The following is a 24,394-nucleotide window of genomic DNA, read 5'->3' as shown; positions in this document are numbered from 1 at the left end:
GCGTCCCAGTACAGAATAATAATGGCTTTCACTATCGAAGGAAAACCATCATACTGCCATCACTCCTAAACTGGCAATGACAATCCTGAATAGCAAACCCAGGTAAGCCTAACGCGGAAGAAACCACACTTAAAAACTCTTTCTCCTTTAACAGATTGAAGATCCCTGCTCTGAGAGATTCCATCTTGTAGTTCAACTTCTTAAGTAGAAATTTTTGGAATTGTTCTGACTGAGCTGTCCGGGCTCAGAAGCATGAAAAAGCTTGAATAATAGCTTCTTTTTTTTTTGCGAAAGGGACAGCAGGCTAATGTCCTGATCCTGACCCAACTCTTGTATGGCGTTGCATACTACCTCCCCGTCCAGAGGAGAATCGGTAAGATCTATTTGAAAAATCAGTGAGGGGAATTATCTGGACACTCCAGTATGTTCCCCTTGAGACTCTATTCTTAACTCACTGGTCCATGTCCATTCCAGGACTGACTGAAGAATATTAGACGTGGTCCCACCGGTGTGGGCTCCCGCAAGATAGACCCAGCGACATGCGGTGGATGTGGTAGAAACAGAGGATGATTTCTGCTTCTGCGAACTTAAAAAAGGCTGCTGACTTTTTACCTTTTCACCTTCCTCTACCTGCAAAGCAGGGGAAAAACCGTATCCATCCGGTCAAAATGACTGCATCCTACAAAAAATGCGTCACCAACCGTTGTGAGGGAACATAGCTCAAGAAGGTAGACTTACCAGTGGCATCTGCCGAGATCAACATAACAAAGCCATCCCCAAACCAGGTTTCACCTTCATAGGGAAGATACTCCAGTACTTCTCGGTCTCGGAGTCATCCTCAGCATTCCCTTGGTGAATCCACAACGCCGTCCTAGCCGAGACCGCCATGGAATTGGCCCGTGAACCCAAGAGTCCCATACCTCTTGTAGTCACACAGCAGCATGCTGCAATGTTTTAGAAATGACCCAACTTAAGGAGTATCCCATCTCTCCCCAGGGTAATTATATCGGATGACAAGGTAACCGACCATTTCTGAATACAAGCACTCCCCCATGCGCATGTAATGTAAATATAATCAAAGCATATGATTAAAATATCACTTAGCTTCCTGTATACGATCCTTTGTGACAGGGCCCCATGCAGACCAGGGGATGACTCTCACTTTATTCTATCCACGGCGGGAAAAGAATAAACCCTCGGACTCCTCGTGAGGATTCGAAACCATCTCGTCACGGCTGACCTAGACTTTTTCAACGGAGCGACCAGCACATGAGAAGGAATAACTTTACTTCAGCATTAATTTTAATATGAATATACACATTTAAATACACATATACACACATATATCTATCTATATATATATATATATATATATATATCATATATATATATATATATATTTATTTATTTTTGTCAGGAACAGCAGGGTCCCTAGTGTCGTTAATACGTTCTTAATGTGTATGAAACATGTACTGAATGCCGATGTTGAGGATCTAATCAGGAAACGTCATGGTCGAGATAAGAAATAGTATTCGTGTCGATATCAGGGAGTAGTAACTGGGCAAAATAACATTTTTGCGACCCCGAGGGGTCTGAGGGAAATATATTATTAATATTACGCCCTCCACAAAATTACTACGTCTGTGTTTGAGCCACAGATCTATGCAATCGTACCACACATATATATATATATATATACATACAGGTATAGCTTTCTGAAATGCATCAGATTATCATGTCAATTTCTTTACCCAGTCAGATTAGTTGGTGCCGACAGGGTCACCCACACACGTCTGTGTCTCCCATTTAGTTTTCTCATTGGAAAAGCATACATCTACTGACATTATTTACATAAACCAAGTACCCTCAGGAGTCGGCAGTGCCGACAGAAACATTCCTATAGCCGTTTGTGGCAGAGCCCTCAGCCTCAGACATGCCAACGAGGCACTTAATATCTCTCTTGCCAGTCTATGTCTGAGGTATACATGCTGCCCAGGGCGCCCCCCCCTGCGCCCTGCACCCTTGTAGTGCCGCTTGTGTGCGGGAGCAATGGCGCGCAGCGTGGCCGCTGCGCAGTACCTCAGAGCCACCAAGTCTTCTGCCGTCACTGAAGTCTTCTGTTCTTCATTTACTCACCCGGCTTCTTCTGGCTCTGCAAGGGGGGTGATGGCGCGGCTCCGGGAATGAGCAGCTAGGCGCACCAAGTGATCGGACCCTCTGGAGCTAATAGTGTCCAGTAGCTTAAGAAGCAGAGCCTTTGAACTCAGAGAAGTAGGTCTGCTTCTCTCCCCTCAGTCCCACGATGCAGGGTGACTGTTGCCAGCAGTGCTCCCTGAAAATATTAAACCTAACAAAGTCTTTTCCAAGAAACTCAGTAGAGCTCCTCAGTGTGTGACCAGTCTCTCTGGGCACAGAATTTAACTGGAGTCTGGAGGAGGGGCATAGAGTGAGGAGCCAGTACACACCCCTTTTTTAAAGTCTTAAAGTGCCCATGTCTCCTGCGGATCCCGTCTATACCCCATGGTTCTTGAAGCATCCCCAGCATCCTCTAGGACGTATGAGAAAGCCCATTTACCAAGCTTCAAAAAGCTTGGAGTTCCTGAGCTTGGCCGCCAATAGCTAATGATATTTTTTTTTCTGGAGATCGAGCCGTACCTGGGTCCAAACCTGGAAGTAAAGTTATAGCATGTCTCTTAGCCTTTGATGGCATGGGCTGTTTTCATAGACTGTGGGGTAAATGTACTACGGTGGCAGGAAGGGCTGCCATCAGAAATTGTGGGGCCCGGGACTGACAAAATAGGCAGGGCCCCCCACTATATATATATAGTTCCTGTGCACCTACTCTGAGCAACACTATATTATGCCCCACAAAGTAATGCCCCATGCACTATAATAAGACCCCTCAGTAATTCCCCTGATGCCTGTCCCTTTCAATATTTTGAAAATGTCCCTCCCAAAATGGGCACCGCCTTCTATAGCATTTAGAATAACTATTTCCTTTGATGAGGTGTCCATTTTGGAGGCGCGGGGGCCCTCTCAGTGGTGGAGGTGCATGGCAGCATTGGCATGCGGCCAGGGCCGTCCACTCTCTGTCAGAACAGCCGGGTCCGGGACAGTTGTGCCCCCAGTACACCCCTGATGGCGGCCCTGGCGGCAGGGCTGTCTTAACAGCATTGTAGGCTCTGGACAAAGCACTGTACTTACACACATTTACGGAAATAAATTAGAAGAAAAATCATAACTTACCCCTTCTGCAGTCTTGTGCTGTCTCTCCACATAATTCAATACAGTGAATGGCTGTGAGCACTCTGATTGGTGAATAGTGGCAGCCAGGCTTGGACTGGCCCACAGGGGTACAGGGGAAATCACCAGTGGGCCCCACTGCCTGGGGCCCCACCTCCTGCACTAATGATCAGGTTCCAGACTGTGCACTTGAATTATACATTATAAATATGTTACCTTATACAGGACTATGGTGTATTTTCTACAGTACATTGCTGTTATTAATCTGGTACATTATCATGCATGCAGCAGCTGAATTTACTGTATATATTTATGAAGGGGCCCAGACATTGCAGTCTCTAATGGTTAGTCAAACCAATGAGGTGGTAGGCCACACACCCTCTGCAGACTGGCCACACCCCTAAACATGGGCCCCTACCACTGCATCCCCCCGGTGGGCCCTATATGCCCCAGTCCGACACTGGTGGCAGCCATCCAATAATCTGCATGCTGAAAGCCATTCACTGTCTAGCTTTGAGGCTGATAGAGAATGTTGCACTCTTATTGGTGGATAGGTCCAGCCATCCACCAATCAGCATGCTGTCAGCCATTCACTGTCTGGCTCCAGGCAGACAATCAGAGTGGCTGGGTAGTATTCTCTGCCTGCCTCCTAAGGCTCCAGTTATACCAGCTAAGGGGGGCATGGGGGTGTAGCAAATGTGGGGTGTGGTATGAGTTGCCAGCGGCCGGGTCCCCGGAGGTCAGCATACCGGCGCCGGGATCCCGACCGCCGGCTTGCCGACAGCAGGGCGAGCGTAAATGAGCCTCTTGCGGGCACGGTGTCGTGCTATGCGCGCCACGCTATCTATTCTCCCTCCAGGGGGGTCGTGCCCCCCCCCCCCCCAAGAGGGAGAAAAGGTGTCGGTATGCCGGTTGCCGGGATTCCGGCGCTGGTATACTGTGCACCGGGATCCCAACAACCAGTATACTGAATACCACCCGCAAATGTGTGCTTATAGTTTTTTAATACATCTGGGTGATTTTCCATTGCCAAACAATATTCTGGTGTCAGTGAAATCATTAGATGTTGGCAGATAATGTAGAGATTTTTCTTTGTTATCTGCTTTCATACATACCAAGGCTTAGAAGTGTCAAATAGCGCTGATTTGACACTTACCACCTCTTCATACATCTCCATCTGTTTCACCCCGGTCATGTATTATTTTATTTATATATTTATCACCAGTTATTTATATAGCGCACACATATTCCGCAGTCTCTGCCCCGGTTGAGCTTACAATCTATGGGGGCTATTTACTAAGCCTTAGATGGAGATAAAGTCAATGGAGATAAAGTACCAGCCAATCCGCTCCTGACATGTCACAGGATGGGTTTGATAAATGACAGCTAGGAGCAGATTGGCTGGTACTTTATCTCCATTGACTTTATCTCCATCCACGGCTTAGTAAATAGACCCCTATATTCCCTACCACATGTACAGATACACATTAGGATTCATTTTTTGTCAGGTACCAATTAACCTAAAAGTATATTTTTCGAGTTTGAGAGGAAACCGGAGTACCCGGAGGGAACACAAATAGAATATGCATACACCACGCAGTTAGGGCCATGGTGGAAATAAATCAGACCAACACTTCTGTGCTATGAGTAAATCTAACCATAACAGCAACCGCATCGCCCTGAATATACATTCCAAATCATTTCAATCACTGACGTTTCTATATATCGGGTGTAATGGGTGTGGTGCACAGGGGCCCCTGGGTGCAGGGGGGCCCACAATGCACCCATATTTTAATACTTACCTTTCTGGAGTTCCGTGTCGTGGAGAGGAGGGCCCACTTGGAGTCTGCACATGGCGGGTAATTCCAAGTTGATCGCAGCAGAATTTTTGTTAGCAGTTGGGCAAAACCATGTGCACTGCAGGGGAGGCAGATATAACATGTGCAGAGAGAGTTAGATTTGGGTGTGGTGTGTTCAATCTGCAATCTAATTTGCAGTGTAAAAATAAAGCAGCCAGTATTTACCCTGCACAGAAACACTATAACCCACCCAAATCTAACTCTTTCTGCACATGTTATATCTGCCTCCCCTGCAGTGCACATGGTTTTGCCCAATTGCTATCAAAAATCCTGCTGCGATCAACTGTGAATTACCCCCATGGGCCTCTCCTCTGTTAAAACGCCCCTGCTTTCAATATGCAACAATAAGGAGAGTTACTTTCTGGGCCTAGGGGTCTATTCATGAAGCAGTGAAAAGAGTGGAGAAGTAAACCAGTGGATAAGTTGCCCATGGCCGCCAATCAGCATTGAAGTAACATTTATAATTTGCATACTACACAATTGTACGGAGCAGCTGATTGGCTGCCATGGGCAACTTCTCCACATGCTCACTTCTCCAGTCTTTTCACTGCTTGTGGGGCGGACTTTCCCTGTGCTGGGCGTCCCCTGCACGTTAAAGAAAAACGCTGTAGTGGTGTGATTTGTCGCACAACTACAACCCATGCTGAATCAGGCCCATAGACGCCAACCAGAGCAATCACAAAGTCCTCAGCAACTACATACGCATACGCAGCATTAACGCAATAACGAGGAACATGTTTTACAGCAAAGGCTTTTGCATGTGTTTTTTTTTAGTTTTTTTTTAGTTGACATCACCTGGTAATATTAATGACAAGTAAAGGTATTCGTAATTTCTCCGAGTGAGTCTATGGTAATGCAGATTGGCCACGGCAGTAGCAACGCTGGCGCTACCTTTCTCATTCCGAGTTGATCGCTCGCTGCCGTGTTTCGCAGCATAGCGATCAGGCTAAAAATCGGCTGTTCTGTGCATGCGTATGGGCCGCAGGGTGCACGCGCCAAGTCATTTCACACAAAACTATGCAATTTTACACAGGGACGAGCGATGCGTTTCAGTCACTCTGCTGATCGGTGAGTGATTTACAGGAAGTGGGTGTTTCTGGGCGGAAACTGACCGTTTTCCGGGAGTGTGCTAAAAAACGCAGGTGTGTCAGGCTAAAACGCAGGGCGTGTTTGTGACGTCAAACCAGGAACTAAACAGTCTGCAGTGATCGCAATCTCGGAGTAGGTCTGGAGCTGCTCAGAAACTGCAGGAAAAGATTTTTTAGCAATTCTGCTAATCTTTCGTTCGCACTTCTGCTGAGCTAAGATACACTCCCAGAGGGCGGTGGCTTAGCGTTTGCAATGCTGCTAAAAGCAGCTAGTGAGCGATCAACTCGGAATGAGGGCCTCTGTGTACTGTAGATACATGATCCCAGCGGAAGGCAGATACTAGCCCTGAAAACAGCTATGACACACCTTCGTTTTTTTCGCCACTCACTGTTACCTCCTCTACATGGTTCCTTCCTGTCAATCACTCTGCATTTAAATTCTTGCTGTGAGTGGCATCGCAAAGGTATCTTTGCATGTGCCCAGTGCACAGTGCATACGCAGTCTATTGATAATCGCTCAGTTGCATGAACATCGGTATTGCATACAAACATGAATTAGGCCCATTATACTGACTTATTAAATAATATATATATTAGAAAAAGGTTAGTTATACATTATGTAGAAAAAAGTGATTGGACACTAACAGCAAATAGATCAACTAGATTTTATTGACGTCAGTACTTTGTAGGTCCACCACGTGCAGTGATTACTGCAGACCGCCTTCTTGGCGACTGTCCATAAGTTCCTGGACAAAAGCAGGTGGTATGTTTTGCCATTCTGCCTTAAGTACAGTGACCAACTGCAACAATGAAGAAGGTTGAGTCAGCCTAGAACTCGCCCATCACTCCAATTCATTTAAGAGGTTCCCTGTTGGGTTAAGATTTGGGATCTGAGCTGGCCAGTCCATCCAAGTTACCGAATTTTCTGTATACCAGTCCAGCATCACCCTGGAACATGACATTGCACAGGCTATGATAATCCCCTTGTAGTGTACATCCCACTGTACAGGGCTATATCGAGGGTGGTGTGAATGGTGCTGCCACCCAGGGGGACGGCACAACTATCCGAACCTAGTCCCTGAAGGCTCACCGTTTTCTGCTCCATTTAGCAACAGTAGTGGCGAGGAGTTCAGCACAGCTTAGCCAAAGAAAATAAAAAGAGGGAGAACAGTGGCCAAGCCAGTAAGTACAGGGTACAGAAAGAACAGCGGGGATGATATCAGAGGTGGTGGGATGCGGTTATGTGACTGGTGGACATCCCCCGCCAGTCACAATACCAATGCCGGGATCCCGAGAACCCTGACTATCACATGCCGACCAACAGGGACTATTCGCAAGGGGCTTTGTTGCGCTCGCTCCATTCCCCCCCTCCCCCCTGCTGGCCATATAACAGTCGGGATCCCAGCATCAGTATTGTGACTGGCGGTCTCCTGACCGCCGGTCGCACATGCCCAACCTGAAGTGGCGATGTGAGTGAGGGGATGAGGGACTGCACTGCTGGCCTGGGGTACAAACCTGTACAGATACAGGAATGCCACTGCGATGTAAAAACATATGGAAGTATTTAGAGCTTAAGTTGACTTAAGTAGTCACCAAGATTTAGAGGGCACTACATTTTAGCAGGATGGACGGTGTAATGTTTAGCCTTACTGCCTCACAGCACCATGGCCCTAACTGTGTGGAGTTTGTATTTTCTCCCTATGATTGCGTGTTTTTTCTCCAGGTACCCCGGTTTCCTCTCTCAATCCATAAATATACTGGTAGGTTAATTGGTTCCCAACATCAATAAATCCGGCAATGCATGTGCTTCAATTGCACAAAAGCAGACGTGAAGTTCCACAGCAGCATTTGCCTTTTGAATGTTTGGTTCATAAGTGACCGTTAAATAGTAAGATAGTTATTGTGTCATTTTAACAGTACTTTGGTTATATTAATTGGGTGATACTCATTGCAGCAAGTGTTACCTGTAGGACTCTGTAAGCCTCAGCGAGCACAGCCTTTTTATTGGGAGAAAGGTTTATCACACAGTTAGATCTGCAGGATACAGAAAATCAACATCAGTAAACTACAGTCACTATATTGGGAGACTGTACAATGCATAATTTACATTGACTTTCCTAAAATGTAACTGTAGGTAAGGACCAACTAGTCCATACTTGCCAAAGATGCTGATTGCTATGAGGTATGACTACAGTAATACATAAAGGACATTGCTGGTTACACACCACCTGTGCAGATCAGATAAACACTCCAATCCTCAGACATATCACTTTTCAATCAGCTCATAAGATGCAACCTCCCAATCCAGCCGTTGCAGGAGCGTTTAAAGCCTTTTTTTCCGGCTAACACTCCTGCATATACACCTATGTAACTGTTGTGCCGACAAGCCGATGATGGATGATTAGCCTGATAACTGCATACATTTGTACCCAGCTTAAGTCTGGTTTATTCAGCAGATCAATAACTGATTGCTGACTGTTTATTTATTTGTAATTTTAAATAAAGTTTATTTTAAAGAGTTTTTATTTGATAAACATAATATTCTGTGTTTGTTGTATTCCATTATGATAAGATATGATAAATCGTACTTGCCTACTCTTTACATGTGGCCTCCAGGAGAGATCCCAGAGGGGGTGTTCCTGGTGGGAGGAGCAGGGGATATTTGTATCCCTGCTGGGGGATTGTGCAGCAGGCAGTGAGGCCAATAGGATGCAATTCAGTGCAAACCCATCCTCATGCCCCTGGGTCATTCTGGGAGAGTAGGCAAGTGTGTGCGAAATAGGTGAATAAAGTGTGAATAAGGGTTAATATAAAATGGACGCTTATCCTTAAGCTAACAAAGCCAGTATCATGACAGTAAAAAGGTTAAAAAAAAAAAAATCAGATGGCATTCCAGGATTATTGGATCTCTTGTTAAGCTTAGGGCGTCAGCACTGGACGCACAGCCCTCATTACGGTCCTGTATATATAATTAGCAGAACTTGTTTCTGATTGGCTGATTGTGAATTCATCGCTGATGCTTTTTTCTGCATGCATTTTATCAATATTTGGGGTGGAAAGGGGTTCTTTGTACACAAAGATGGAGAGTTGTCCCTGATATATTTGGTAGCTCTCTGTAAGTTTTAGGGGGATATCCAATTAGCCCCAGTAATTTACCGGGGCTAAATGTCCCGCCGGGGGCTATCTAATTAGCCCCGATAAGCCGACGCGTGCCACGGCTTAACAGGGATTTTGTTTCACCCAATGGTGAAACATCGGAAAAAAGTCAGAAAAAACGTCCAAAAGCGGACGTTTTTCGGACCCGATGTTTTAACGGGGATAATTGGATATCCCCCTTAATCAAACCTACAAACATATGTTTATTTTGCAAGAGAGTCAAAGGGTTGATAACGGGGTGTAAGTGTATGTGCCTAGTCAGTGGCGGAACTAGCGAGCGGTGGGCCCAGGTGCGACAAAATGCTCCCCCCCCCCCCCCCCCCCCATCCCATCCAAGTCCACCCCCTCACCCCTGGAGAGGATCTGGTGAGGGGGACCTGCTCAGGGCCAGAGAAATGGATACCTAGCAACAATGCCGTAACTAGACATTTTAGAACTGTGTGCAAGAAACGGCATCGTAGCCCCACCCCTGCATGCAAAACAGGGGCAGTGCGCGCCGTAGGCGCGCGCAAAAATACATAGTGGCGTGGCTTCGTGGGGAAGGGGTGTGGCCACAAAATAATACCAATTCATAAAACGGTGAACAGTAGTCTCCATTATTCAAATTACGCCGCACAGTAGCACCACTACACCAGGTAGAGACCCTTTTACACCTTACGGCGGACAGATTCCTCTTTTTACACATTACGGCAGACAGCGTCCCCCTTTTTACACATTACGGCAGACAGCGTGCACTTTTTACACATAACGGCAGACAGCGTCCCCTTTTTACACATAACGGCAGACAGCGTGCCCTTGTTACACATAGCGGCAGACAGCGTACACTTTTTACACATAACGGCAGACAGCGTCCCCCTTTTTACACATTACGGCAGACAGCGTACACTTTTTACACATAACGGCAGACAGCGTACACTTTTTACACATAACGGCAGACAGCGTCCCCTTTTTACACATTACGGCAGACAGCGTGCCCTTGTTACACATTACGGCAGACAGCGTCCCCCTTTTTACACATTACGGCAGGCAGATTCCCCCTTTTTATACATTGCGGCAGGCAGATTCCCCCTTTTTATACATTGCGGTAGGCAGATTCCCCATTTTTACACATAGCGGCAGGCAGATTCCCCATTTTTACACATAGCGGCAGGCAGATTCCCCATTTTTACACATTGCGGAAGGCAGATTCCCCATTTTTACACATAGCGGCAGGTAGATTCCCAATTTTTACACATTGCAGCAGGCAGATTCCCCATTTTTACACATAGCGGCAGGCAGATTCCCCATTTTTACACATTGCGGCAGGCAGATTCCCCCTTTTTACACATTGCGGCAGGCAGTTTCCCCATTTTCACACATTGGGGCAGGCAGTCGAAAGAAAGAAAGTAAGAAAGAAAGAAAGAAAGAAAGAAAGAAAGAAAGAAAGAATGAATTATACTTACCCTCTCCGCTGGCTCAGGCTCCTCGGTGCAGCTTCTGACCATTCCCGGGCAGGAGAGAAGGAGGAGGAGGGAGGTGGAGGAGGGAGCCGCAGCAGCGTTGTGTTATTGGTGGAGGTGCTGCTGCTGCTGCCCCTCTGCTTCACTATAGGCTGTTCTCGGAAGACAGAACCAATGTACCATCTAGGACAGTGGTTCTCAACTCAAGTACCACCAACAGGTCATGCATTGTGGATTTCTTTAATCATGCACAGGTGAAATATAAATATTCTGTTTTGCTGGGTCAGTAATTATCCCACCTGCTTCCACAGACAAAATCCTGAAAGTATGACCTGGTGGGGGTACATGAGAGCTGAAGTTGAGAACCACTGATCTAGGATACTGGAACAGTATTAAAGTGCAGCCTGGCCTATGTAGGATCATTAATTGCTGTTTGTCAGCTGGGGTCTGGAGAGAGTTCTAGCAGCTCCTGCATTTGGGACATACATACCTACTCTGTCAGAAACCTCTGGAAGACTCGGGGAGTACCCTGTGCTTTTTTTTGGTCTATAAATTGTGAAGCAAATTGGATTTATTGTGAGTCCATTATAGGAGATAATATACCTCCAGGACACTGTGATATTATATAAATTTTAAAATATTTTAATAAAACCACTTGGTATTTTATAATACCCATATGGAATGGACATTCTCTTATTTATAAATAGCTCTGAACTGAGGTACAGTAATGTGGCACAATATAAACTAGAAGTACTGTGCTTAGGTATGGCATAATATGAACAGGGACCACTGTAATATGGCATAATATGAACTGGGGGCACTGTGAGGTGACATAATATACATTGAGTGCGCTGAATTGTTTGACTGTATGAACAGTGGGCATAATATGAAATGGGGCCACTACAATATCACATAATATGAACTGGAGGCACTACACTGTTGCAATATGAACTGAGGACACTTCAACGTAGCATAAGATGTACTGGGGACACTTTGGGGGGCATTCAACTGTTTGAAAAGTCAGTTGGGTGTCTTTTTTTTCTTATATAATAGACAGGAAAAAACAGACACCAAACCGACTTTTCAAACAAGTGAATATCCCCCTTTATGTCATAATGTGAATTAGGGGCACTGTGTTGCATTATGTGTACTGGTACCACTACAATGCGGCATATTGTGAGCTAGGGCAATACTATGGGGCATACCGTGAACTAGGGCATTACTATGTGGCATAACATGAACAACTGCTGCAGAGAAAGGTGCCTCCCTAGAAGCATTGGGGGGATGGGGGTCCATTCAAAATGTTGCTATGGGGCCCAGAAATTTCTGGCTACGGTAACGCCCCTGTTCCTGTGTCTTTATTAACGCATTGCTGGAATACATAACCTCATTGCTACATGCCATTAAAGATCACTGTGTATTGTTATTTTCTTAATACAGGTAGTACACAATTGCATAAAAAGCATTTCTTAGATCTAAAACAAACATTCTGGGAGAGAAATAATCTATATTACAGTAATATATCACCTACATTATAACATCAAAACTGTTATCCTCTAATTTAGCGTCTTTCAGGTTTTCAATATAGCCTTTGATAAAGTCCACATTGGGGTGTTGCAATCCAAACTTCTTCATATGATAATCAATGTATTTTCTGGACAGCTCTAACTGGGTTACAGAAAAACAGTAGTTTCCTTTAAGCATTTGGGGTCATTAACCTAGTAACAGTAATAATAATAATATAAATTATTTAATAGTTATTTAATATTAATTACAATAACTTTAGCAACTGTTTTCAACCTGCAGGGGTACATGTAATAAAGTGCAATTTTATGGGAAAGGCAAAACAGCTGAACAATCGCCAGAAGTATGATTTCCAAACACAACCTGCCATCCCGATATCACCATGTTCTGAATACATATCGTCAGTTCACATATCGCTGCCAAATGTGGTAGAACTTTTTTTTTTTTTTTTTTTATAATATACAGTTGGAGCCTTCCTCATCTTTGCCTTCAGTAGGATTAACAGTCGGACTTAATCCCCTGCTGTATTGTTCTCTCTTATTCCAGCTGAGAACAATAGATGAAAGGCTTAGGGGTATATGCAATTGCGGTCGAATTCCCGAAAATGTCGAAAAACGGGACATTTTCACCCCCCAAAAAAAATCGACAATGCAATTCAGAACTTTCGTCAAAAAAAACGGGCATTCCAAATTCGACTTTTTGAAATTCGACATTTGTCAAATTCGACATTTCTGCAATGGTACAAATGCGGCATTTCGACAAAAGTATATTCAATTGAAGATTGTAAATTCGACAACAGTGCTTTTAGACAGTAAATTCGTCATTTTCAATCCGCCACACTTTGCTGGCGGAATCTAATAAAAAAAATTAAAAACATGTTTTTTTTGGTGTTTTTTTTTATTGGTAATAGCATATCTATTTATATTAGAAGGGATTAGGTACTTGGTTTGTCTATTTAGGAGGCACAAGTATTATTTATATATTTAATTTTTTTTTTATTTTTTTTTTATGGAATGGGGTAAAAATCAGAAAAAAAAATGCGTGGGGTCCCCCCTCCTAAGCATAACCAGCCTCGGGCTCTTTGAGCCGGTCCTGGTTGCCAAAATACGGGGGAAAAAATGACAGGGGATCCCCCGTATTTTAACAACCAGCTCCGGGCTCTGCGCCTGGTCCTGGTGCAAAAAATACGGGGGACAAAAAGAGTAGGGGTCACCCGTATTCTTTGTACCAGCACCGGGCTCCACTAGCTGGACAGAAAATGTCACAGCCGGGGGACACTTTTATACCGCTCCCTGCGGCCGTGGCATTAAATACCCAACTAGTCACCCCTGGCCGGGGTACCCTGGAGGAGTGGGGACCCCTTCAATCAAGGGGTCCCCCCCCAGCCACCCAAGGGCCAGGGGCATCCATGGGCTGCGGATGGGGGGCTGATAGCCTTGTTGAAAATGTAAGAATATTGTTTTTTGCCGAAGAACTACAAGTCCCAGCAAGCCTACCCCGCAAGCCGGTACTTGGAGAACCACAAGTACCAGCATGCGGGGGGAAACGTGCCCGCTGGTACCTGTAGTTCTACTGCAAAAAAAATACCCAAATAAAAACAGGACACAGACACCGTGAAAGTATAACTTTATTACATACATGCCGACACACATACTTACCTATGTTGACACGCCGACTCTGGCCACGTCTCCAATGTCGACGTCCGGGGTACCTGAAAATAAAATTATACTCGCCTGATCTAGTGTCCGGTTCTTTTATTGTAATCCACGCACTTGGCATAACAAAAAAATGCATTTACCCGAACCAGACGGACTGAAAGGGGTCCCATGTTTACACATGGGACCCCTTTCCCCGAATGCAGAGACCCCCCGTGACTCCTGTCACAGAAGGTCCCTTCAGCCAATGAGGAAGCGCCACTTCGTGGCACTCTCCTGATTGGCTTTGCGCGTCTGAGCTGGCAGACAGCGCATCGCACAGTTGCATAGTTTCAATGGTGGGAACTTTGCGGTCAGCGGTGGGGTTACCCGCGGTCAGCCGCTGACCGCGGGTGACCTCACCGCTGACCGCAAAGTTCCCACCATTGAAGATAATGGAGGGGGCTATGCGATGCGCGTCTGACAGCTCCGACGCGCATACAGCCAATTAGGAGAGTGCCACGACGTGGCGCTTCCTGATTGGCTGAAGGGACCTTCTGTGACAGGAGTCACGGGGGGGTCTCTGCATTCGGGGAAAGGGGTCCCATGTGTAAACATGGGACCCCTTTCAGTACGGTTCAGGCTGGTTATGCTTAGGAGGTGGGACCCCTTGCAAATTTCTTTCGGGTTTTTTACCGTTTTTTAAACATTTTTAAAAATCTAATCAAAATCCGTCAAATCGGCCGTTTTTCGAGAGCGGGACTGTCGAATTCGTTTTTTATTGAATATGTCGAATTCCGGCACCCACCTGCCGGAATTCGACGGTCGAATTGTGTCGAATTTAAAAACGGGCGAAAAAGTGCCGCAATTCGCCCGGAATTGCATATACCCCTTAGGCTAATAAACCTTGGTGCACCTAGGCACAGCAGAGAAGCCTAGATGAACATGGCTCCATCTGTAGGTGCCTCTGTATGCAACCTGCATACAGTTAGCGCTATCTGTCCGCCCAGAATATAAACATATGTATTTAATTGAAACTAACAATTAAGGGGCCCAAACAATAACTAAGAGAGAGTCGAGCAGGGGTTTCCTGAATCAAGAAATGTTTGACCTCGGCAGGTTCTATGTCATGCAGAGTGAACATTCCACGGATACTGGTGCCATGTTTTCTGAGTACGGGATCACAGATGTAGGCAGATACCTTCCCTGCGACATGCCTTCGTTTTTGCTGCCACTCCATGTTACCTCCCCAAAATGTTTCTTTCCTGTCGATCACTCTGCAAATGTATCCTCACTGTGAGTGGTTCTCTAAGGTTCCTTGGCACATACACAGTACGGCCTTGGAGCATGTGCAGTCTTCAGATAACCTCTCAGTTGCGTGAACATCGGCATTGCGTACAAATCGGAATAAAACTGTAAGCTTGAGAATATAAGTTTACCATCCCTCTCCCTACCAGGTGGACTGTGGTGCAGGAGCTACACACCTAACTAAATATATCCCTAATACTCTTTTTCACCAAATTTCTGTACAAGGCGATGCCTCTCTATCTGTGGGAGATAGTTACATAGTAACATAGTAACATAGTATCTAAGGTTGAAAAAAGACCATTGTCCATCGGGTTCAACCTATTTGTGGTCTCCTATGCACGATTATTTTGTATAAAATTTTGACTGAAGTTGCTGACTGCCGTTCCGATTCTAGAGATGTGCACCGGACATTTTTCGGGTTTTGTGTTTTGGTTTTGGATTCGGTTCCGCGGCTGTGTTTTGGGTTCGAACGCGTTTTGGCAAAACCTCACCGAATTTTTTTTGTCGGATTCGGGTGTGTTTTGGATTCGGGTGTTTTTTTCAAAAAAACCTAAAAAACAGCTTAAATCATTGAATTTGGGGGTCATTTTGATCCCATAGTATTATCAACCTCAATAACCATAATTTACACTTATTTACAGTCTATTCTGAATACCTCACACCTCACAATATTATTTTTAGTCCTAAAATTTACCCCGAGGTCGCTGGATGACTAAGCTCAGCGACCCAAGTGGCCGACACAAACACCTGGCCCATCTATGAGTGGCACTGCAGTGTTATGCAGGATGGCCCTTCCAAAAAACACTCCCCAAACAGCACATGACGCAAAGAAAAAAAGAGGCGCAATGAGGTAGCTGTGTGACTAAGCTCAGCGACCCAAGTGACCGACACAAACACCTGGCCCATCTAGGAGTGGCACTGCAGTGTCACGCAGGATGGCCCTTCCAAAAAACACTCCCCAAACAGCACATGACGCAAAGAAAAAAAGAGGAGCAATGAGGTAGCTGTGTGACTAAGCTCAGCGACCCAAGTGGCCGACACAAACACCTGGCCCATCTAGGAGTGGCACTGCAGTGTCACGCAGGCTGGCCCTTCAAAAAACTACTCCCCAAACAGCACATGACGCAAAGAAAAAAAGAGGCGCAATGAGGTAGCTGTGTGAGTAAGCTAAGCGACCCTAGTGGCCGACACAAACACCTGGCCCATCTAGGAGTGGCACTGCAGTGTCACGCAGGATGGCCCTTCAAAAAACTACTCCCCAAACAGCACATGACGCAAAGAAAAAAAGAGGCGCAATGAGGTAGCTGTGTGAGTAAGCTAAGCGACCCAAGTGGCCAACACAAACACCTGGCCCATCTAGGAGTGGCACTGCAGTGTCACGCAGGCTGGCCCTTCAAAAAACTACTCCCCAAACAGCACATGACGCAAAGAAAAATTAAAGAAAAAAGAGGTGCAAGATGGAATTGTCCTTGGGCCCTCCCACCCACCCTTATGTTGTATAAACAGGACATGCACACTTTAACCAACCCATCATTTCAGTGACAGGGTCTGCCACACGACTGTGACTGAAATGACGGGTTGGTTTGGACCCCCACCAAAAAAGAAGCAATTAATCTCTCCTTGCACAAACTGGCTCTACAGAGGCAAGATGTCCACCTCATCATCATCCTCCGATTCATCACCGTGTACATCCCCCTCCTCACAGATTATCAATTCGTCCCCACTGGAATCCACCATCTCAGCTCCCTGTGTACTTTGTGGAGGCAATTGCTGCTGGTCAATGTCTCCACGGAGGAATTGATTATAATTCATTTCTCCACATTTTCTGGAAGTAACCTCGTACGCCGATTGCTGACAAGGTGAGCGGCGGCACTAAACACTCTTTCGGAATACACACTTGTGGGAGGGCAACTTAGGTAGAATAAAGCCAGTTCGTGCAAGGGCCTCCAAATTGCCTCTTTTTCCTGCCAGTATACGTACGGACTGTCTGACGTGCCTACTTGGATGCGGTCACTCATATAATCCTCCACCATTCTTTCAATGGTGAGAGAATCATATGCAGTGACAGTAGACGACATGTCCGTAATCGTTGTCAGGTCCTTCAGTCCGGACCAGATGTCAGCATCAGCAGTCGCTCCAGACTGCCCTGCATCACCGCCAGCGGGTGGGCTCGGAATTCTGAGCATTTTCCTCGCACCCCCAATTGCGGGAGAATGTGAAGGAGGAGCTGTTGACCGATCAAGTTCCACTTGACTTGATAATTTTCTCACCAGCAGGTCTTTGAACCCCTGCAGACTTGTGTCTGCCGGAAAGAGAGATACAACGTAGGTTTTAAATCTAGGATCGAGCACGGTGGCCAAAATGTAGTGCTCTGATTTCAACAGATTGACCACCCGTGAATCCTGGTTAAGCGAATGAAGGGCTCCATCCACAAGTCCCACATGCCTAGCGGAATCGCTCTTTCTTAGCTCCTCCTTCAATGTCTCCAGCTTCTTCTGCAAAAGCCTGATGAGGGGAATGACCTGACTCAGGCTGGCAGTGTTTGAACTGACTTCACGTGTGGCAAGTTCAAAAGGTTGCAGAACCTTGCACAACGTTGAAATCATTCTCCACTGCGCTTGAGACAGGTGCATTCCACCTCCTTTGCCTATATCGTGGCCAGATGTATAGGCTTGAATGGCCTTTTGCTGCTCCTCCAACCTCTGAAGCATATAGAGGGTTGAATTCCACCTCGTTACCACTTCTTGCTTCAGATGATGGCAGGGCAGGTTCAGGCGTTTTTGGTGTTGCTCCAGTCTTCTGTACGTGGTGCCTGTACGCCGAAAGTGTCCCGCAATTCTTCTGGCCACCGACAGCATCTCTTGCACGCCCCTCTCGTTTTTTAAATAATTCTGCACCACCAAATTCAAGGTATGTGCAAAACATGGGACGTGCTGGAATTTGCCCAGATATAATGCTCGCACAATATTGCTGGCGTTGTCCGATGCCACAAATCCACAGGAGAGTCCAATTGGGGTAAGCCATTCTGCGATGATCTTCCTCAGTTGCCGTAAGAGGTTTTCAGCTGTGTGCGTATTCTGGAAAGCGGTGATACAAAGCGTAGCCTGCCTAGGAAAGAGTTGGCGTTTGCGAGATGCTGCTACTGGTGCCGCCGCTGCTGTTCTTGCGGCGGGAGTCAATACATCTACCCAGTGGGCTGTCACAGTCATATAGTCCTGAGTCTGCCCTGCTCCACTTGTCCACATGTCCGTGGTTAAGTGGACATTGGGTACAACTGCATTTTTTAGGACACTGGTGAGTCTTTTTCTGAGGTCTGTGTACATTTTCGGTATCGCCTGCCTAGAGAAATGGAACCTAGATGGTATTTGGTACCGGGGACACAGTACCTCAAACAAGTCTATAGTTGGCTCTGCAGTAATGATGGATACCGGAACCACGTTTCTCACCGCCCAGGATGCCAAGGCCTCAGTTATCCGCTTTGCAGCAGGATGACTGCTGTGATATTTCATCTTCCTCGCAAAGGACTGTTGGACAGTCAATTGCTTGGTGGAAGTAGTAAAAGTGGTCTTACGACTTCCCCTCTGGGATGACCATCGACTCCCAGTAGCAACAACAGCAGCGCCAGCAGCAGTAGACGTTACACTCAAGGATGCATCGGAGGAATCCCAGGCAGGAGAGGACTCATCAGAATTGCCAGTGACATGGCCTGCAGGACTATTGGCATTCCTGGGGAAGGAGGAAATTGACACTGAGGGAGTTGGTGGGGTGGTTTTCGTGAGCTTGGTTACAAGAGGAAGGGATTTACTGGTCAGTGGACTGCTTCCGCTGTCGCCCAAAGTTTTTGAACTTGTCACTGACTTATGATGAATGCGCTGCAGGTGACGTATAAGGGAGGATGTTCCAAGGTGGTTAACGTCCTTACCCCTACTTATTACAGCTTGACAAAGGCAACACACGGCTTGACACCTGTTGTCCGCATTTCTGTTGAAATACTTCCACACCGAAGAGCTGATTTTTTTGGTATTTTGACCAGGCATGTCAATGGCCATATTCCTCCCACAGACAACAGGTGTCTCCCTGGGTGCCTGACTTAAACAAACCACCTCACCATCAGAATCCTCCTTGTCAATTTCCTCCCCAGCGCCAGCAACACCCATATCCTCCTCATCCTGGTGTACTTCAACACTAACATCTTCAAACTGACTATCAGGAACTGGACTGCGGGTGCTCCTTCCAGCACTTGCAGGGGGCGTGCAAATGGTGGAAGGCGCATGCTCTTCACGTCCAGTGTTGGGAAGGTCAGGCATCGCAACCGACACAATTGGACTCTCCTTGTGGATTTGTGATTTCGAAGAACGCACAGTTCTTTGCTGTGCTTTTGCCAGCTTAAGTCTTTTCATTTTTCTAGCGAGAGGCTGAGTGCTTCCATCCTCATGTGAAGCTGAACCACTAGCCATGAACATAGGCCAGGGCCTCAGCCGTTCCTTGCCACTCCGTGTGGTAAATGGCATATTGGCAAGTTTACGCTTCTCCGACGACGATTTTATTTTAGATTTTTGAGTCCTTTTTTTACTGATATTTTGTGTTTTGGATTTTACATGCTCTGTACTATGACATTGGGCATCGGCCTTGGCAGACGACGTTGATGGAATTTCATCGTCTCGGCCATGACTAGTGGCAGCAGCTTCAGCACGAGGTGGAAGTGGATCTTGATCTTTCCCTATTTTTGGAACCTCAACATTTTTGTTCTCCATATTTTAATAGGCACAACTAAAAGGCACCTCAGGTAAACAATGGAGATGGATGGATACTAGTATACTTATGGATGACGAGTGACTGACGACACAGAGGTAGCTACAGCTGTGGACTACCGTACTGCGTCTGCTAGTATAGAGATGATAATGATATAAAAAATATATATATATCACTACTGCAGGTATATATATATAATATATAATGACGGACCTGCTGGACGCTGTCAGCAGACTGCTGAACTACTAGTATGAAGAAGATAGAAAAAAAAAAAAACCACCACAGGTAGGTATACAATTATGGACGAGCACTGACGACACAGAGGTAGCCACAGCCGTGGACTACCGTACTGCGTCTGCTAATATAGAGATGATAATGATATAAAAAATATATATATATCACTACTGCAGGTATATATATATATATAATATATAATGACGGACCTGCTGGACGCTGTCAGCAGACTGCTGAACTACTAGTATGAAGAAGATAGAAAAAAAAACCCCCCACCACAGATAGGTATACAATTATGGACGAGCACTGACGACACAGAGGTAGCCACAGCCGTGGACTACGTACTGCGTCTGCTAATATAGAGATGATAATGATATAAAAAATATATATATATCACTACTGCAGGTATATATATATAATATATAATGACGGACCTGCTGGACGCTGTCAGCAGACTGCTGAACTACTAGTATGAAGAAGATAGAAAAAAAAAAAAACCACCACAGGTAGGTATACAATTATGGACGAGCACTGACGACACAGAGGTAGCCACAGCCGTGGACTACCGTACTGCGTCTGCTAATATAGAGATGATAATGATATAAAAAATATATATATATCACTACTGCAGGTATATATAATATATAATGACGGACCTGCTGGACGCTGTCAGCAGACTGCTGAACTACTAGTATGAAGAAGATAGAAAAAAAAAAACCCCACCACAGGTAGGTATACAATTATGGACGAGCACTGACGACACAGAGGTAGCCACAGCCGTGGACTACCGTACTGCGTCTGCTAATATAGAGATGATAATGATATAAAAAATATATATATATCACTACTGCAGGTATATATAATATATAATGACGGACCTGCTGGACGCTGTCAGCAGACTGCTGAACTACTAGTATGAAGAAGATAGAAAAAAAAAACACCCACCACAGGTAGGTATACAATTATGGACGAGCACTGACGACACAGAGGTAGCTACAGCCGTGGACTACCGTACTGCGTCTGCTAATATAGATGATAAAGATGATAGAGATGAACAAAAAAAATATAACACTACTGCAGGTAAATATTTATATAATATAATGAATGACGGACCTGCTGGACACTGTCAGCAGAATGCGTTTATAGAATTTAAAAAAAAAACACCACAGGAGTGTTTGTTTAACTTTTTCAGGCAGACAATATACTGGTGGTCAGTGGTCACACTGGCAGCAAAAGTGTGCACTGTACTCCTGCTATAACTGCTCCCCAGTCTCCCCCACAATTAAGCTGTGTGAGCAGCACTGGCAGTGAGCACTCAGCACAGTCAGATATAATACATACATAGATGATATATTATCATTATCATATTATCATGCAGCACACTGAGGCTGAGCACAGATATGGTATGTGACTGTGTATCGTTTTTTTTCAGGCAGAGAACCGATTAAAATTAAACTGGTGGTCACACTATCAGCAAAACTCTGCTGCACTGTACTGAGTACTCCTCCTAATGCTCCCCAAATTAGTAAATCAACTCAAGTGTCTCTGACTCTCTAATCTAATCTAAACGGAGAGGACGCCAGCCACGTCCTCTCCCTATCAATCTCAATGCACGTGTGAAAATGGCGGCGACGCGCGGCTCCTTATATAGAATCCGAGTCTCGCGAGAATCCGACAGCGGGATGATGACGTTCGGGCACGCTCGGGTTAACCGAGCAAGGCGGGAGGATCCGAGTCTGCTCGGACCCGTGCAAAAAAGGCTGATGTTCGGGGGGGTTCGGATTCCGAGGAACCGAACCCGCTCATCTCTACGATTAACCCCTCTTTTTTTATAATAACCATAGTGCGTGACTATGCCCCGTAACCCTGGATATCCTTATCCATTAGGAATTTATCTAACCCATTCTTAAAGGTGTTGACTGAGTTGGCCATTACAACTCCCTCAGGCAGGGAATTCCAAACACGTATCGTCCTTACCGTAAAAAAGCCTTTACGCCGTATTGTGTGGAATCTCCTCTCCTCTAACCTGAGCGAGTGTCCACGAGTTCTCTGTGTTGATCTAACCAAAAACAGGTCCTGCGCAAGATCTGTATATTGTCCCCTTATATATTTGTAAATAGGTAGATAGGTTTGCTGTATTGCTCAGCATTAAGGCTCTATGTGGATCCATGCACAGAGATGGGCTTGTTATGTAGCATCAACAAAACTAATATGCTCTGCTTGGAAATCTCAGATCCAGTATAATATTGCCCTAAAGATGTGGGATATGACTTCAGATGCCTGGAATGGAGTGCAGTGGTAAAACTGGGTGAATGCATAAGAGGATGTAATATCCTAGGAGTCAGCATATTAGATTCCCTGTGTTTTTTGTTTGTTATTGGGGGGAGGTGGCAGTTTACTGTGTAGAAATTTTATATATCAAAGTCTAGCTCAGAGTTTTCCAAGCTCTGCCATTACAGGCCAGATTTTAGGCTATCCATGCTTAAGCACAGGTGACTTAATTAGTACTTCAGTCAGTTTGATTTAACCATCTGGACTAATGCATGGATATCCTTAACACCTGGACTCTCTCTAGTCCAGCTGGATATCACCATTACATCCAGTACATTTCCTACATACATTATGGACACAGCACCTGCTCATCAGTCATGTCTACTCCAATGACTCGTCCTCTAGGTCCAACCAGCTTGCTGAGCATGAAACAGTCCCTTCCACTCCCACTGCCCAGGTCCAGCATCCAGCAGCTCTCCAGACATTCCGGAACCACAAGTCCACAGCCATAGTACCTGGTCAGGGTGAATGAATTCAAAATGAAAGTGGGGTGAAGTAGGAGGAGAGGGAGGAAGATACAATGACTATACTAGATTCCTCCCAACATGACCTTCTCCAGGAGGGACAAAATGCTCTACTCCTGGACTTCCCTCTTAATTTATGATTGCCATCACCTGTGGTGAAATAATTTTGTTATCCATTCACCTGTTCACCACAGGTGCCGGCAATCACAAATTAAGAGAAAAGTTCAGGAGCAGAGCATTGTGTCACTCCTGGCAGAGCCAGCCCTAGGCATAGGCAAACTAGGCAAATGCCTAGGGCATTTGGTATGCTTAGGGGCACCAGCAGCTTATGCTGATTAAAATGATATGCGGCATGCCTATATTCTGTGTGTAACTGAGGCTGTATCTGCATACAAAATGCTATGTTGCAGTGTATTCCTGGATATCACTGTAATCAATGTAGCATTTCGTATGCAGATACAGCTGCAGTCGCACACAGAATATAGGCATGCTGCATATCATTTTAATCAGTAAAAGCTGTTTGTGCATCCTAGCCACATAGTAATGCAAATAAGACGCATTTTCATAAACAAAAGGCGCCCCAACGTTAGCAGAGCTGCCAGCTGACTCGTGCCTGGCATGTCCTGCAGAATTAGTGGTGGTGCTATAGGGCACCAGCCAAAATTTTGCCTAGGGCATCATATTGGTTAGGGCCGGCTCTGACTCCTGGAGAGGGTCATGTTAGGAGGTATGATACTATGCTAAGGCAGGAGTGAGTGGAACACAGAGACTGGATGGTGGGTAAGAGCTGAAGTTTCTGCTGAATTGTGTCAAAAGAAATCTAGATACTTTCACTGCCACTGGGGCATAACAGTGCCATTGGATTGGATAAAGATGTATATTTAAATAAATAGAGGCTTTTATACATACTTGCCTACATGACCCTCTCCATGAGGGAGAAAATGCTCTGTTCCTGGACTTTCCTGGTAATGTATGATTGCCATCACCTGTGGTGAGCTAGTTAATTGATAAGAAAGGTGTTTCACCACAGGTGATGGCAATCATACATTACCAGGAAAGTCCAGGAACAGAGCATTTTCTCCCTCATAGAGAGGGTCAGGTCGGCAAGTAAGACTGTGTAGGGCATCCTGTGTGCCAGAACAGCATAAACTCCCCGGACTGGGCATTTTAGCATGTCAGCCAAAGCATCACTGTGGCTTGTCAGGGGTTAAGGCTTTTGGGGGTGGAACATTGTGTATGTGCTGTTTGGATTTGATTGGTGGTGATAGAGTCAGGGGTGGTGCTGCTAGGGATGTAGGAATTCAGCCTAGAAGTTTCTGCCTCTTTCCAGTTAGTTTGGGTCATACATTTTTTCCTGATTGT

The 24,394-nt window shown here is 45.6% G+C and overlaps 1 protein-coding gene across 1 annotated transcript in view; it reads right to left on the bottom strand.

Annotated features, from left to right (window-relative positions):
* Nucleotides 1-23,023, bottom strand: part of LOC135058167 (arsenite methyltransferase-like) — a 134,502-nt gene extending 111,479 nt beyond the window's left edge. The window contains exons 1-3 of the mRNA XM_063963740.1: nucleotides 22,873-23,023; nucleotides 12,317-12,453; nucleotides 8,155-8,224 (exon numbers count right to left, since the gene is read on the bottom strand). Coding sequence (XP_063819810.1) covers nucleotides 8,155-8,224; nucleotides 12,317-12,453; nucleotides 22,873-22,974 — 309 coding nt within the window. The 5' untranslated portion in view covers nucleotides 22,975-23,023. The remainder of the gene's footprint in view (nucleotides 1-8,154; nucleotides 8,225-12,316; nucleotides 12,454-22,872) is intronic.
* Nucleotides 23,024-24,394: the final 1,371 nt, after the last annotated feature.

The sequence above is a fragment of the Pseudophryne corroboree genome, chromosome 3, assembly GCF_028390025.1.
Source record: "Pseudophryne corroboree isolate aPseCor3 chromosome 3, aPseCor3.hap2, whole genome shotgun sequence".
Lineage (NCBI taxonomy): Eukaryota > Metazoa > Chordata > Amphibia > Anura > Myobatrachidae > Pseudophryne > Pseudophryne corroboree.
The sequence above is the reverse complement of the archived record's forward strand: the minus strand, read 5'-3'. Positions and strand labels throughout refer to the sequence as shown.